Raw genomic sequence first — 14,394 nt, 5'->3', positions numbered from 1 at the left:
CAAAAAGTGAGCAGGTTGTGTTCCAATAAAACTTTATTAACCAAAAGCAGGCAGAAAGCTACATTTAGTTCCTGATCAGTACTATCTGGAGCACTGATCCTGCCATTTGGAAGACTCATATTCCAAGGTTCCCAGGGTTGGTGGCTTCCTTTAATCCTCAGCTAGAAAGACGTTGGAGTGATGGTGGCCACTTGTGCTGAAGGGACAGCCTCTGCCTTTCCAAGTTTTAAGTGACAGGGACAGAGTGCCTTTAGGACAATGGCAGAAAGTGTAGGTCAGGCATCCCCACCCAGGACTATTCAGTGGTTTTCTTCCATGTCAACTCCAGCAAGAGTGTAATGTAGTGCTTACTTGCTTCTTTTCATCTCTCATAGAAGGAAGTCATTGTTCACTTAGACCTCTCCTCCAGCCAAAGGACAACTCTTCCTTAGTTATAACTCCTAGGGAGAATCCTATGTGTTTGGGAACTAGACCACATTGTTCTTTCTTCATTGTAATTCCTCTCTTGGCTCAAATAATTCATTTCCTTGGTCAAAAAATTCTGATTTGGGGTCCTGAAGCAAATGCTCCTGTCTCACTTGTGTGAGAGTGACTGCTCTCTAAAAGGAAAGGGGGAGCCAGGTGCTGGTGGCTCACACCTGTAACCCTAGCTATTCAGGAGGCTGAGATCTGAGGATCATGGTTCAAAGTCAGCCTGGGCAGGAAAGTCTGTGAGACTCTTATCTCCAATAAACCACTGGAAAAACCAGACGTGGCACTGTGGCTCAAAGTGGTAGAGTGCTAGCCTAGACCAAAAAGAGCTCAGGGACAGCATCTAAGACCCATGAACAAAAAATTAAAACAAGGAAAAGAAAAAAATGACAGGATCTGCTTTCATTTTCCAAATATGTTAAGTTCCTAACCAGCCTGTTGCTGTTCAAAATTCTTCTCAAAGGGGTCATGGGACTGTCATACACTTGAGACATTTGGCTGATCCATTTTTCTTTTTTGACTCATTGGAAATAGAACCCATGACCTCACACATGTGAAACAGGTATTCTAGTATTGAGCTACACCACTGGTCACCCCATTATTGTTCAATAAACAGTCGATGGACAAAACCTTATAAGTATAGTTTACAAACTGAGACTCTCCCCCCCCCCGCCCCCCCCCCCCGCCCACATGTAGATTATTTCTCTCCAAGCCTCTGGAAATAATATCTACTTGGAAAGGAGAAAGCTCACATCACCCACACCCACAATCCTAACCCCAAGACTTTGGGGAAATGTATACATTGAGTATAATTAGATCAAACTGTGGTCAGGGCTTTAAAAGCCAAAATGTTCATGCTACCTTTAACCTCTCCCCTGTGGACAGAGTAGAGAGACAGGAAATTAAGGAGGTTATGTTTTCCTTCCTGTATGTTCCTCAATATGAAATGATCTACTTTAATAACATGTAAGTTAAAATGTGCATATTTTATTTGTATTGCAAGTCTCGCCCTTCATAGACCTCCCCCTCCCCAGAAGAAAGTATCTCAAATTAAGGCCATTTTAATATGGAGGAATAGAATGGACAATCTTGGTTGAGAGTAAAATCAGGGCCTCACACTTCTTGGCAGTTGTACTACGTCTTGAGCCATGCCTACAGTGCCCTTTTGCATTTGTTATTTTCAAAATAGGGCCTTGATTTATGCCTCAGCTGGACTGCAATCCTCTTATTGTGCTTCTCCATGTTGCTGGAGATGACAGGTGTCACCCCTGTCCAGCCATTGTGCTTCTCCTATAGCTAGGATAACAGGCATGTGCAAATATCACTGGCAGACAGAGAGTCTCATGAATTGTTTATTTTTATTTTTTGGCCAGGCTGACTCTGAACCCCAATTCCCTCATCCCCACCACTGTACTCAGTTGGCAATCTTGTTTTTATACCCCTGCTGTCAAGAGTGAAAAACAAATCTGTTCTGGTCAATGATGCCACTGTGTGTGGTGGCTGAAATCCTTGTAATTATGAAATTACTCACAACTTGCAATTTAAACTTTATTTCATATCTATTGTTAAATTACACAAAATCTGTGAATGGTTTGTAAAGCTACACCATTGAACAGATGTTTACAGTTGAAATCATGGGATTTACATGATGATGACAAAAATGTATATTTATAACATCCCCTATATACAATAATCAGTATAGACAGAGAAAATGCACTTAATCTCTGAAAACCATGCACACCACAGCAATAACACAAATGCCTATTTTTCTGGACAAACTTTTCCACTGGCTCAGGCTTCTTCCTGCCTTCCAACACTAACTTTGTCCATTGGAAGAATAAACAGTATCAATTAAAACTAAACAAAATTGAAATACCATAGCAACCTACAGAATATTTTTCAAACACAATGTACACAAAATAGTTTCACTCTAAAACGCTTTGATCTTAAGGTGTGTATTTTTGTTGTTGTTCTTTCTAAAATTCATTCCAGGTTGTAGGTCTCATCATTCTCAAGACTGCAATTACATTAGACAAAACAAAAACTATAACTACTGAGAAAAGTTCAGAGTCAAGAAAAGTCCTTTTGAAATCCAAACGCTTGGCTTCTTTGTCCAGGTTTGTGGCCATATTATTACAGATGAAAGTAGCTCATGCACGGGGCCAGATTGTACAAGAAGTGACTTTTATGGTCACACTTCTAAACATGGCCCACCTGAAAACATAAATGTCACTTCCAGTCACCTAGTTTGATTGATAGCCAAAGGGTGAGTGTAAGTTTTTATAAAAGTGGAGCAAAGCCCATAAAATGCCAATTGCTGGGCATTGTGGTACCTGACAGCTCAAGTCACCATGTACTTCTTTGAACTTGGTTCAGTATGTAACTGAGACTATAAGGGTGTTTTCATATGGACTTCGCACTGCCAAATTACTCCGCTCAACTTGCATGTTTCAGATACTTAAACTTCACTGCAGAATAATACTCTTTACTTTTGCTCCTTCATGATCAAAAACCTGGTAGGATGGCAAACTCAAAAGTATTGGGGGGAGTGGGGAGGAGAAACTATCAGTGATTCTGAGTCATTCTGCCTACTCATTCTTATTCTACCATTTTCTTCTTTTGTTCTTGCAATTGTCTAAACATCTGTCAACACAAAGGAGAACTAATAGGCCAGAAATAGTCAGCCAAACTGGATACATTACAATAAAGAGGTACAAAAAGTAATGAACTGTTCACACTCAGGTTCAATTCAATCCAATCAAGAATAATGTCAGCAATATTTTTAGACACATTTTTTTCTGTTCAAGAGTTTCTTGATAAGCACCTCACTGCACAAACATTGATAAGACAACTCTACAGAAAGTTAAGTCCTGACATTAATCCAGGATTAAATACCACAATATATTCAGCAACACACCATGTACATGATGAAGAAAGCTGCTATTCACGGGTTCGATTGGAATGAGCACAACTTCAAGAAGCTTGAAAATGAATGAGAGGCATTGCCCAAAAGATTCCAGAGCTGTTGGAATTACAGTGCCCTGACATCATGTGGAAATTGGATTCTTAACATTGGTGTTCCAATTGGGAAATTTATGTTTTTGTTTTCTATGAGATACACCCTGTTTAAAACCTTTCAACAGTAGAAGGTTTAAAAAAAGTTTAAAACTTTAATCATCCCTTACAATGCAAGATATAGGTCCTGTTGTACTTGAAAAGCCACTATTTTTTCCATAAACCCACCTAAACTTGGGAGAGTGACTATTTACTAAAGTTCAGTAAAATTTATCAACAGTTGTTATTCTATTTAAATAGACTCCTTGTTAAAATCAGAAGAAAAGGAAAGGTATGTGTTTCATTTCACGCTTTGACTTATGCTTAGGTCTGGAATCAGGGTTTCCAAGATTGGGTTTTGTTGTTTAACAGTGTGTCGTGAATCACTGCAAGTCAGTTGCTTAGCCACAAGTTAAAGGGTCACATTTTATATTTTCCTTTTATCTCCATACCTCACGTGAGAGTTTCTTAAAATATCGAAACAGCAATTTGTGGTGAGTGTGGTTTGGCTTTTGGATTTCATAAATAGTTCCAATCCCCTCCCCACCGAAGACAATTTAATTACATATTGAAATTGGCTTTACCCACGCACAGTATAACATTTATTTGAAAGGCAACTGTAAAGGCAACATCTAAGCATTCTTAAACTTCCACGATTAAGGAAGCAGGATGTGTTTGGATATTTATGCCTCTTTAACATATGCCATCTTTTGGGTGGCACTTTGAGAGCAAAATACACATGCCTTTCACAGGCACTTAACGCCATTTCTCTACGCTGCCTATGTAGTCATGAGTGCCATTGGTGGGGTTGTCACTCTGCTCCTGGCCTGGGCTCTGCTTCTGCCTCACTCGGTTCTCTTTCTGACTTGAACTCTGAGTCAGATTCTGCATCAGATTGTGAGTCACATTATTCTGGTTTGGGTTCTGATTCTGATTCTGACCGGGATTCCGGCTCTGCCCTTGGCCCTGACTCTGAAAATGGGTCTGAAGGAATCGTCCCTTCAGAAATTTGCGTTGTTCCTGGCGCTTCCGCCTGGCCTCCTGATGCTCTTTCTGCCTCATGAATTGATACCTTTGCAGAAAGAGGTCTTTTGCATAGCTGTACAACTCCATATCCAGAAAATTCAGTCCCTCAATACGCTTTTGGATCTCCCCATTGATCTCGACACTAGAGGCCCTAGTGGTATTATATTGGGTAAACGGCGAAATAAAGTTCATGTTGAAGGTCTTCTCAAACAGGTACTGGGTCTTGCGCTGAAATTCCGTCAGGCCGAAGAATGCCATGTGCTTCAGATTGGATTTGGCGCTTTCCAGAAGGACCTTGTTCCGTTGCTTTTCAGGCATGACTGAGAGGTTGTAGCAGCCTACTAGGGTCAGGTCGGAGAGCATGCGCACCTGGCGGTTGTTGGCCAGATTATAGGGGCAGTCCATGAATTCTTTGAGGGGGCAGCCAGACCAATCATCACCTGTGTAGCAGCTGGGCAGCTCTTCAGAGGTCGGGGGTCTCCCATCGCAGACATGCAGAGATGCTTTCCATGTAGCGCCTCTCTGGACATGCCTCCACTCACTCAAGTACCGGGACACTGGGTCCCGGAGGATGGTGATGTAGTGAAAGTTCCTGTGGATGAAGCACAAAGATCCATAGTCAGAGATGTCCATCAGTGACAGAAGAGGACTCATGGAGGAACATGGCCTCTGTGCTGGTCACTGGCTGGTAAAGAAGGCAAAGAGGGGAGGACAACAGTGTGGTGGCATTGGTCCAATGAACTGAGCTCCAGTGTAAGTTTCTGCTAGCCTTGCCAAGTAGCCAACTTCCTTGGATTTGCAGCCACCACAAGAGGTATGTGAAAGTTAGACTCAAAGACCTTGGCCTTGTCATTCTTCACCTCCCCCTTCTTTCTCCTGTCCTTTTCTCCCTCTCCAATCAATGAAAAGAAAATCTTCTCAGGGATGCCCACTGGCCAGAAGTCAACCTTCTAATGGCCTGTTCTTCCAGCGCCAGGCATCCATTTACGGATCATGACATGGAGACTTACAATGTATAGAAGTAGAAAGGAATTGGAAAGTGAGCTCCAATTCTAACACTTCTTATTAAGTACACAAATGTATTTCCCAATATTCAGCTTAATCTGGAAATCTTGTTGTTTTATTTTTAAAACAAACACATGGAAGCTGCCAAAGTCATATATGTTGATTTTAACCTTTGCTACCATGCTGATATTCCAAAGATAGGGAAGTTAACTATATCCACTCCAAAATACCTTTTCCCACCCCCAATCTACTGAATGGAGGAATAGATGCCAACAACTATGGAGGCCTTGCTGAATAGTTATGTTAGTTTTTGAGTTGTAAAGAGATATTCTTTGCTAAAATATCAGGCGGGCAAATGCTTAAACCACTCGCTGACACATTCACACTCATATATAATGGGTACACACACATGATCCACACCTCGGAAATATCAAAGCATAAGAGCATACTCAAAGGACCCAGTCATTGTACTTTTAAGAAGTAACTTCCATTACATACAGTGGCCGAAGATCACAGGAAGTTGTTCTTTCCTTCCTCATATGTTTTCCTGGAACAGTAAAGCATTGGGCACACAGAAGCATCTGGCACGGAAACTGAGGAGAAGGAAGGGCACCTTCATTGACCTCTGGCCTGACTTTGATGATTCCACTATACTTCTCCTCTGCAAAGACCAGTGCCAAAAAATAGCTACTTCTTCTCCCTAGTAGTTTGTGGCAGCATACCCTTCAGGCTCTCTCTTGTTTTTGGCATTTGTTCATTCCTTCATTCATTCAATACATTTTTTCAGTCGGTCGTGGGTCTTGAAGTCTGGGCCTGAGCACTGTCCCTGAGTTCTTTACCTCAAGGCTAGGGCTCTACCACTTGAGCCACAGTGTCACTTCCGGTTTTCTGTTGGTTCATTGGAGATACAAGTCTCACAGACTTTCCTGACTGGGCTGGCTTTGAACTGCAATCCTCAGATCTCAGCCACCTGAGTAGCTAGGATTATAGGCGTGAGACACAGGCACCCGGCTCCATTCACCACATTTTTATTGAAGCTCTTTGCTAGGCCCAAGGCAATAGTTTGGAGGCAATTAGTCTGGTTATTTGAAAATATTTTTTTAATTTAGCACAGTGTCATATTTGGATTAACTTTTTAACCAGTCTTCCCAAGCGTGCATTGTAATAGGGACTGCTGGGTGCTTTAAACTCCCATAATGGAGTCACTTTCATCCTTAACTGAAGTTTTCTTGCCCAGATTTATTCTGCTGGTTTAAGCCTGCAGTGACATCTTCTGGTAAGTCTTAGAGTGCACCACAATGCAAGGCTGAGAGACTCCTTCCTAAAATGTTCACTTTGCCCTCCTCAACAGCTAGAACCCAATCCCGAAGGCTAGTGTAGGAATCCATGATTTATCAGCCCCGCCCCCCCCATATGCTGAGAGTGAAGAGGCAATGCAGAGAGATTGAGACACTCAGTGACTCTCTTTCATTACAGATGTGGGGATCCAGTATAGCTTCCATCTGAGGGTTGATTAGCATCATATGAGACAAAGACACCCCAACAGAGCCAGGCTCAGTCTGAACACTGTAAGATTATCACTGTAGCAGACAGACAGAGACATAAAATACAGAGAACCCTAGTAATTATAGCTACAGTCACTCAGGTAAAAATAACCAGATTCTGGCTGGGCACCAGTGCCTCACACATGTAATCTTAACTACTCAGGAGGCTGAGATCTGAGAATCATAGCTCAAAGCCAGCCCAGGCAGGTAAAGGCCCTGAGACATCTCCAATTAACCACCTCCAAACTGGAAGTGGGGTGCAGCTCAAAGTGGTAGAGCACTAGCCTTGAGCACAAAAGCTCAGGGACAGTGCCTAGGCCCTGAGTTCAAGCTCCACAATCAACCAAAAAAATAAAAAAAAAATACCTTGGAGATTCCATGAGAGTTAACCCACTTCTTCTGAAGAAAACATTCTTTTTTTTTTTTTTGGGTCCGGTCGTGGGACTTGAACTCTGGGCCTGGGCGCTGTCCCTCAGCTCTTCAGCTCAAGGCTAGTGCTCTGCCACTTGAGTCAGTGCCACCTCCAGTTTTCTGGTGGTTCATTGGAGATAAGAGTCTCAGGGACTTTCCTGCCTGGGCTGGCTTTGAACTGCAGTTCTCAGATCTCAGCCTCTGGACTAGCTAGGATTACAGGTGTGAGCCATTGGCACCCAGCACCAGAGAAAACATTCTAAGGAGCTGAGATTGTTAAGAATTTCCTCAACTAGCAATGCTTAATGCTGCTGAAAATATGATCCCATAGATGAAATGGACGACGTGCTAAAGAGAAGGTCGTCAGTGTCCAGCAGCCTCCCAAGTTCCATGGGTGTGTCGGCAATGGGAAAAACAAGACAGATAAGGATAACATCCTGGAGGATTTTTGTTGCATACCTCCAGGATGATGCGCAGTATCTTGAGGGGAGAATTTGTAAGGAAATAGCTGCAAAACAAGTCTTCTTACCTAGTGCAACTGAGATAGAAAAACCCAGTATAATTAAGAACATGGCTGGAGAGACAAACAGACTCAGAAACCTGGACAGTACTGGTCTAGGGATGAGGCTAGTCAGTTCAGTTCCATGACTTCCTTCCTCTCAGCACCATATGTGTGTTTGGTGAGAAGATAGGCACTGAGGTTGTCTCAAGAATAAGACATGAAAACGTAATGAACTATTTCAATACAATGACCCAATGATGACTGAGAAAATACAGAGTACAAGGGAAACATCTTGCAAGGACCTGTAACTAATGTGAGAGGAATGTGTTGTATACCTTTGTTCATCCCTCGGCCCCCCCCCCAAAAAAAGAATGAGACAAGGAAGGAGAGGAAAAGAATATGAAAAGGAGAAGCATGGGAGAAGGCCTAGAGGAAACAGAGTGGCTTGTTGTATAGAAGAGAAATAGGTAGCTTAGGAGAGGGCAGAAATCAAAGAGACAAAAATGATTAGGGCTCTGTACTCATTGCCTTGCTCATGAAACTGGAACCCCTCTGTACAGCATCTTTACAAGAAAATAAAATTTAAAAAAATGATCAGGGCTAGTTGTGGAAGGCCTCACATGCACATTAAAGAATTTATAGTCAGGCACCCATGGCTCATGCTTATAATCCTAGCTTCTTGGAAGGTGGAGATAAGAAGAATCTAGTTCTAGGCAAGCCACGGCAAAAAGTTTGTAACACTCCCATTTTGGGTATGATGGCATACATCTGTCATCTCAGCCACAGCAGGAAGTGTAAACAGGAGGACTATGGGCCAGCCTGGCATAGGCCCAAAACAAGATTCTTATCTCAAAAATAACAAGTGGCTCAAGTGGTAGAGCACGTGTCTAGCAAGCAAAAGATTCCTGATTTTGAATCCCAGAAATACCCCAAATGAAAGGAACTAGTACACGTGCATCAAATTATCACTTGGTGCTCCCAAAATATGTAATGTATGAATAGAGGACATTACACACATTGATTTAGAGGATACTGTGGAAGACAAGGCAAAAAGAGGAGGCAGGGCCGGCTAGAGAAATACTTAGGACACAGAATAAACAAGACTTGGTGAGAAGATGGATGGAAGAGAAAGGGAAGAGAAATTAAAGAAGCTTCCTAGGTCTCTGGAGGGAGGCTGGAGGTGTCTGGGGAATATTCAAATAGAACTGCAGGAACACGTTAGAGGGTAATCTGGCCTCCAGATATAGACACAGGTGGTCAGCAAAAATGGCCACTTTCAGACCATGAGGGACTACTTTGAGATCCATTTATAACTCTACTTGTGTGGCTTCAAACATCTCAAGAAAGCATTGATAACCCCCAGATCTTCTCTTCTTCATGCCAAATATGGTTTCCAACTGTTCTCTACCCTGCTGTCAGGGTGCTCAGTGTCCTGTTGATTATATCTGAGTATGTCCCATTTCCTCATCTTTGCATCATTTCTCTGCATGCAGATCACATCACATGCCTCCTTCTGACAAACACACCACACCATTGGCCCACAATCAACTAAATCATGCCATTTGTTTTTAACATACTACATGCCATTTTGAAAATCTATTGTGTCTGGTACAAACTACTGGTGGTCAGTTAATTCCTTCTAATTTGCAGAAGTGGAGTAGTCAAAATGCATATGGCTTCTGATCGTATCCCTCAGTATCTTTCTTGTCCTTGTGGCCAGTGGGTTTACATAGGCCTTGTTCAAAACAGAACAAGGAACTAGGGGCTAGTGGCTCAAGTCTGTAATCCTAGTTACCCAGAAGGCTGAAATCTGAGGATCACAGTTTAAAGCCAGCCTGGGCAGGGAAGTCTGTGACACTCTTATCTCTAATTGACCACCCAAAAGCAGGAAGTGGTGTTGTGGCTAGCCTTGAGCACGAGGGATAGCACCCCAGCTCTGAGTTCAAGCCCATGACCATAAAAAAACAAAACAAACATAAAACAAAACAAGGTATGAGTGAGAGCAAGTCTGTGATAGTGAACGACAAATCTCCCTTCAAGCTGGCATGAACCTGAATTGACTGATTTCATTTTAAATCAACCCTCTATGGACTAATTTCATTTTAAGCCAATCAAGCAAGGTCAATTCTCAGGAAAAGTGTATACATCCTGTTGTACGATGTGAATCCTGGTCATTGGACCTGTCATTTACTAGTTAAGGCTTCTCAATAACCTCTAACTCTTCCCCATGACAGACACAGCCTTCTAGAACCCAACAACTACTTTTCCTTTGGTCCAGCCTAATTGCCAGTGAGCTCACTCTGCCCAAATGTGTGTCTACTGGGAGCGATTGTCCATCCTCCCTACCCTACCAGAGATGGGGGCTTTGTAATATCTGAAAACATTTTGGTTGTTATAACAGAGGACAGGTTGCTACTGGCATCTAGTGTATTCAATCTAGACACTATGTGAAACATTCTGCAAGCCTAAGAACCACACCCCCCACTACCAGCAAAGAATCAATGAGCTCCCCAAATGTCAGCAGTATGAAAATGAGAAACTCTAGAATACAAAACTATTCTTGATTATCCAAGTTTGCCCCAGGCAACAACTCTTTCCAATGGCATCTATTTGTCCTTCAGAAGTTACCTGGGAAATAAGTTGCCTGAGACATACAAACTCTATTCAAGGTGTATGTCTTCTACAAAATCTTCTTGTTCCATCCTGGGCAAAATAAGCTCCTTCATCTCTGCCTTCTTGCCCTGGTATTCTCCCATAGTAACACTTTATCATAATCCATTACCATCTATTATGATGTAGTGATTTTATTGCCTTACCCACTAGACTACAAGGTCCGGGAGGGTGTGGATCATATATTGTTTATCAATATATGCCTGTCAACCTAGAGGGATGTTTGATATAATGTAAGTTATAAATATAAGATTGCTGACCAAATGCAGCAGAAACATTAGAGTTTAGTGTTTTGGAAAATGCCTATGTTATTATTTGGTAAGGAAAAGCCACTAGATGTCACTACAAAATAACAGATACACTCACACCATTTTAAGCATTTTAAGGAGATCTCATTTTATTTAGTTGTACCTGACTGTTTTGTGCAATAGGACAGTTTAAAAAGGAAGAAAGTTCGATAGGAAGAAAATAAACAAACAGATATAAACAACTCATATTTTTATCCTTATTTTCTTCAACAATTGTAAAATAAGTACCTGAGTTCCAAGCCATTGGAAGAGCAAGACTGAAACTTTGGGGCTTCAGAGACAGGGAAATTGAGGCCTAGCAAGAGAAGTAGGGACTGACAAATCCTAAGTTACAAATAACATGTGAAAGTCAATGTAAGGCCATTTCTGGGCTCTCTCTCTCTCTCTCTCTCTCTCTCTCTCTCTCTCTCTCTCTCTCTCTCTCTCTCTCTCTCTCTCTCTCTCTCTCTCTCTCTCTCTCTCTCTCTCTCTCTCTCTCTGTGTGTGTGTGTGTGTGTGTATTTTTTTTCTCTTTCAAAGTGAGGCCCTAGAGTCATCAGCAATGACATTCTGCATGTCACATACAGCCTTCCTTTCCTTTCTAATCTAATGCTACTGTACATCCACACACTGGAGTTGGAGAGCTGTTATCTTTTACATGTGATTGCAGTGATCCAAAGTGTAAAATCCCAGGAGATAACCATGATATGGGTAAACTCTGTGAACCCTCAAGAGCAAGTCCAAGTTCCCCCTGTTATGGCTTCGAGTACCTTAGGGATACCCATTTCTGTCAGAAAGCCCAGGAAACCTGTCCTGGGGAAAGGCCTGAATATCATGCTGTACATATTTATTTTCCTTTAACAGACTACCAGTTCATAAATGGCTATGATAAGCTTCTGCCTTCAGTACTGCAAGAGGAAATAAATCACAATGCCATTTCTTTGCATGGAAGAAGGCCAGCAAACTTGTAGCATTTAAGGTCGTAGGAGGAATCAATAAAATGCTAATTTAAGAAAGGAAACAAATTCCTAGCCCAAATCAATAAGGAGTGAATATTTTATTTTACCTGTAGCTTAATTCAGATTTTTGTGTTTAAGTTCAGTCTACGAATATCTTACTTGTGGACTAATGATAGAACAAGAACTGTGGTTGGTGATCCTAAGAAAACTGCACAGTGGCTGGGAGGGGGGAGGAAGAAGGGCAGGGGGGCGGGGCAGGGGAGGAGGGGCACATGCATGTCACAGAGTCATTCATAGCAAAGACAGCATCGCTGTCCTCAGCTAAATGATGTCCAAAGAAAGTGCCATGAATGTTTTTGCCATGCATGTAAATAACAAAAGGAAAAGGATGGCTTTTCGATCCAAAGCTGTTAATATGGGAGTCCAGACTAAATAAAAGTATAGTAAATTGAATCAAAAGCAAACATGGCTCCTATGGGAACAGACCCCTACAGCTCTGCAGTTGGTCTTTTAACTGACTTTCTCGTGTGCTTCATGTACCGGAAGTCCCCAAAGAGGAGTTTCATAAATGCCACGACCAGCACTAGCAGCATAAAGGAAATGTGAGGCATTGTAAGAGGCTTTCTTTGAAGCAGATGGGTGCTCATTCAAATGTACTGGTTTTGGTACATTTGACACAACAGTCTTTTCCTTAGTGATGGTGCTTTATCTAGTGAGAAGAGTAAGCCCTCACGTTTACAGTCAGCAGGCTACAGAGAGCAGTGACACCGTGATTTCATTTGATTGTCTTCCTAGAATGACCGAGATTATCTAAATGCTCAACCACTCCTTTCCCCTTTCATGTGAATATTGGGTACTCCCCCACATAGCCAGGCTGCCAGTAGAGATGGGGGGGGGGCAGGACCATGCCTTGGAAACCCACTGATCTACAGGATGATCCAAACTTTCACTAGTTATTCAAGGGATGACCTTGTTTCCTTAGCAACACAAAAGTCTAAAGATAAAAGGTCTCACTTGGGCCAAAGAAGCAACAATCATGTGCTACATACTTCTCAAGGACGGATGGCATATATAATTGTGGTCCTGTGCGATGATAAGAGAGGCTAGGTGTGTAGCAGACTATACAATCTACATCGGTGTAAGCACACTCTCTGATGTGCACACAATACATCAAGGCCTGATGTATATATCTCAAGACATTTCCCAGTCCTTAAACAATGTATGACTATATTCCGTTCTGCTTCTAGAGGTTTCCTACAATGCTTCACACATCACCGAAGGATATATATATATATATATATATATATATATATAAACAACTTCATGAACTGATTTCCCCTCCTCTGATTATCTGAAAACTGAGCTTTTCTATGCGTTGGAGGAGAGCACTCCACAGGCTTTCCTTAAACACAAAGGTATATTTTTCTGTGCCATCCCCCACCCCCTCTCTGTCTCTCTCTGTCTCTGTCTCTGTCTTTCTCTCGCTCATAAAGTCAACAAATAATGGATTTTTTTGTCTTCATGGAAAATTAAGATCTGGGTGTAAATTCAAGTTCAAGATGTTATTCTTCCCACAATCAGTCATGGTGAGAATTCCTTCTTTTTTATTTTTATTTTTTTTTAAAGAAGTCACTCTCCTCTTTCCTACAGCCTAGTACTAAAGCATATAAATCTCAGGTATTTTGCAAACAAGATGTGAAATTCCAAGCTTTATGACCCGTAGTCACCAGGTTTTACCTAGAATCCACTCAAATCATTGGCATCTTGAAAAGTTTTGCAGTTTACACTACCTCCCATGAAGCTGCTGCAGTCTACAATAATGTTGTGAGTTTTGCTTCATTAATGCTCAGGGTGTTTTTGAGGTCGAAAGAACTTATAGAGAAAACCCTCTCTATATGCACATGAGATGGACCAAGACCGAAGAAGGAATAGAATTTGCCCAAGTCACATACAGACCAGTTTTGCCATCAGTTTTGCCATAGGGCACTTCTCAGTATACTGTTTCAAGGAACCATCCCTTGAGATTTGGCATCTGGAGCAGCCAGGAAGAAATGTTTGACTTTCTCTCCAACTTTGAGATGAGACAGAGAGAATGGAAACCGGATAGGAAAAATTCCAAATGCCGCCAATTGTGACTACTATACTATAGTCAATGTCTTGCTCTTTGCATAATTTATCCTAGAATGGCTGCACCTGGAAATCCATTGCTTCTCCCTGCCATTTTATTGGCCTGTGCATCCATTATGACACACTGTAAATTCCAGGTCTCAGCTAAGAAGTAACAAAACTTTGTGACATGCAGTTCAGGAATAGAAAAAGCAAGGCAAAGGTAGTGTCCTGGGCTGGGAAGGTGGCTCAGTGGTAGAGCGCTTGCCTTGCATCAATGAGGCCCTGGGTTCGATTCCTCAGCACCACATAAGCAGAAAAAGCCAGAAGTGGAGCTGTGGCTCAAGTAATAGAGTACT

At 42.0% G+C, this 14,394-nt stretch overlaps 1 protein-coding gene across 3 annotated transcripts in view; it reads right to left on the bottom strand.

Annotated features, from left to right (window-relative positions):
- Positions 1 to 1,871: 1,871 nt before the first annotated feature.
- The window catches only part of Hs6st2 (heparan sulfate 6-O-sulfotransferase 2), a 292,517-nt gene continuing 279,994 nt past the window's right edge, over positions 1,872 to 14,394 (bottom strand). For all 3 annotated transcript variants that reach the window (XM_070039711.1, XM_070039712.1, XM_070039713.1), the window contains one exon: positions 1,872 to 5,143. In XM_070039711.1, the coding sequence (XP_069895812.1) occupies positions 4,282 to 5,143 (862 nt within the window). In that variant the 3' untranslated portion in view covers positions 1,872 to 4,281. The remainder of the gene's footprint in view (positions 5,144 to 14,394) is intronic.

This window comes from Dipodomys merriami, unplaced genomic scaffold (assembly GCF_024711535.1).
Source record: "Dipodomys merriami isolate MVZ:Mamm:240054 unplaced genomic scaffold, mDipMer1.0.p SCAF_3, whole genome shotgun sequence".
NCBI classification, from domain to species: Eukaryota; Metazoa; Chordata; class Mammalia; order Rodentia; family Heteromyidae; genus Dipodomys; species Dipodomys merriami.
This window is presented reverse-complemented; position numbering and strand designations above follow the sequence as displayed.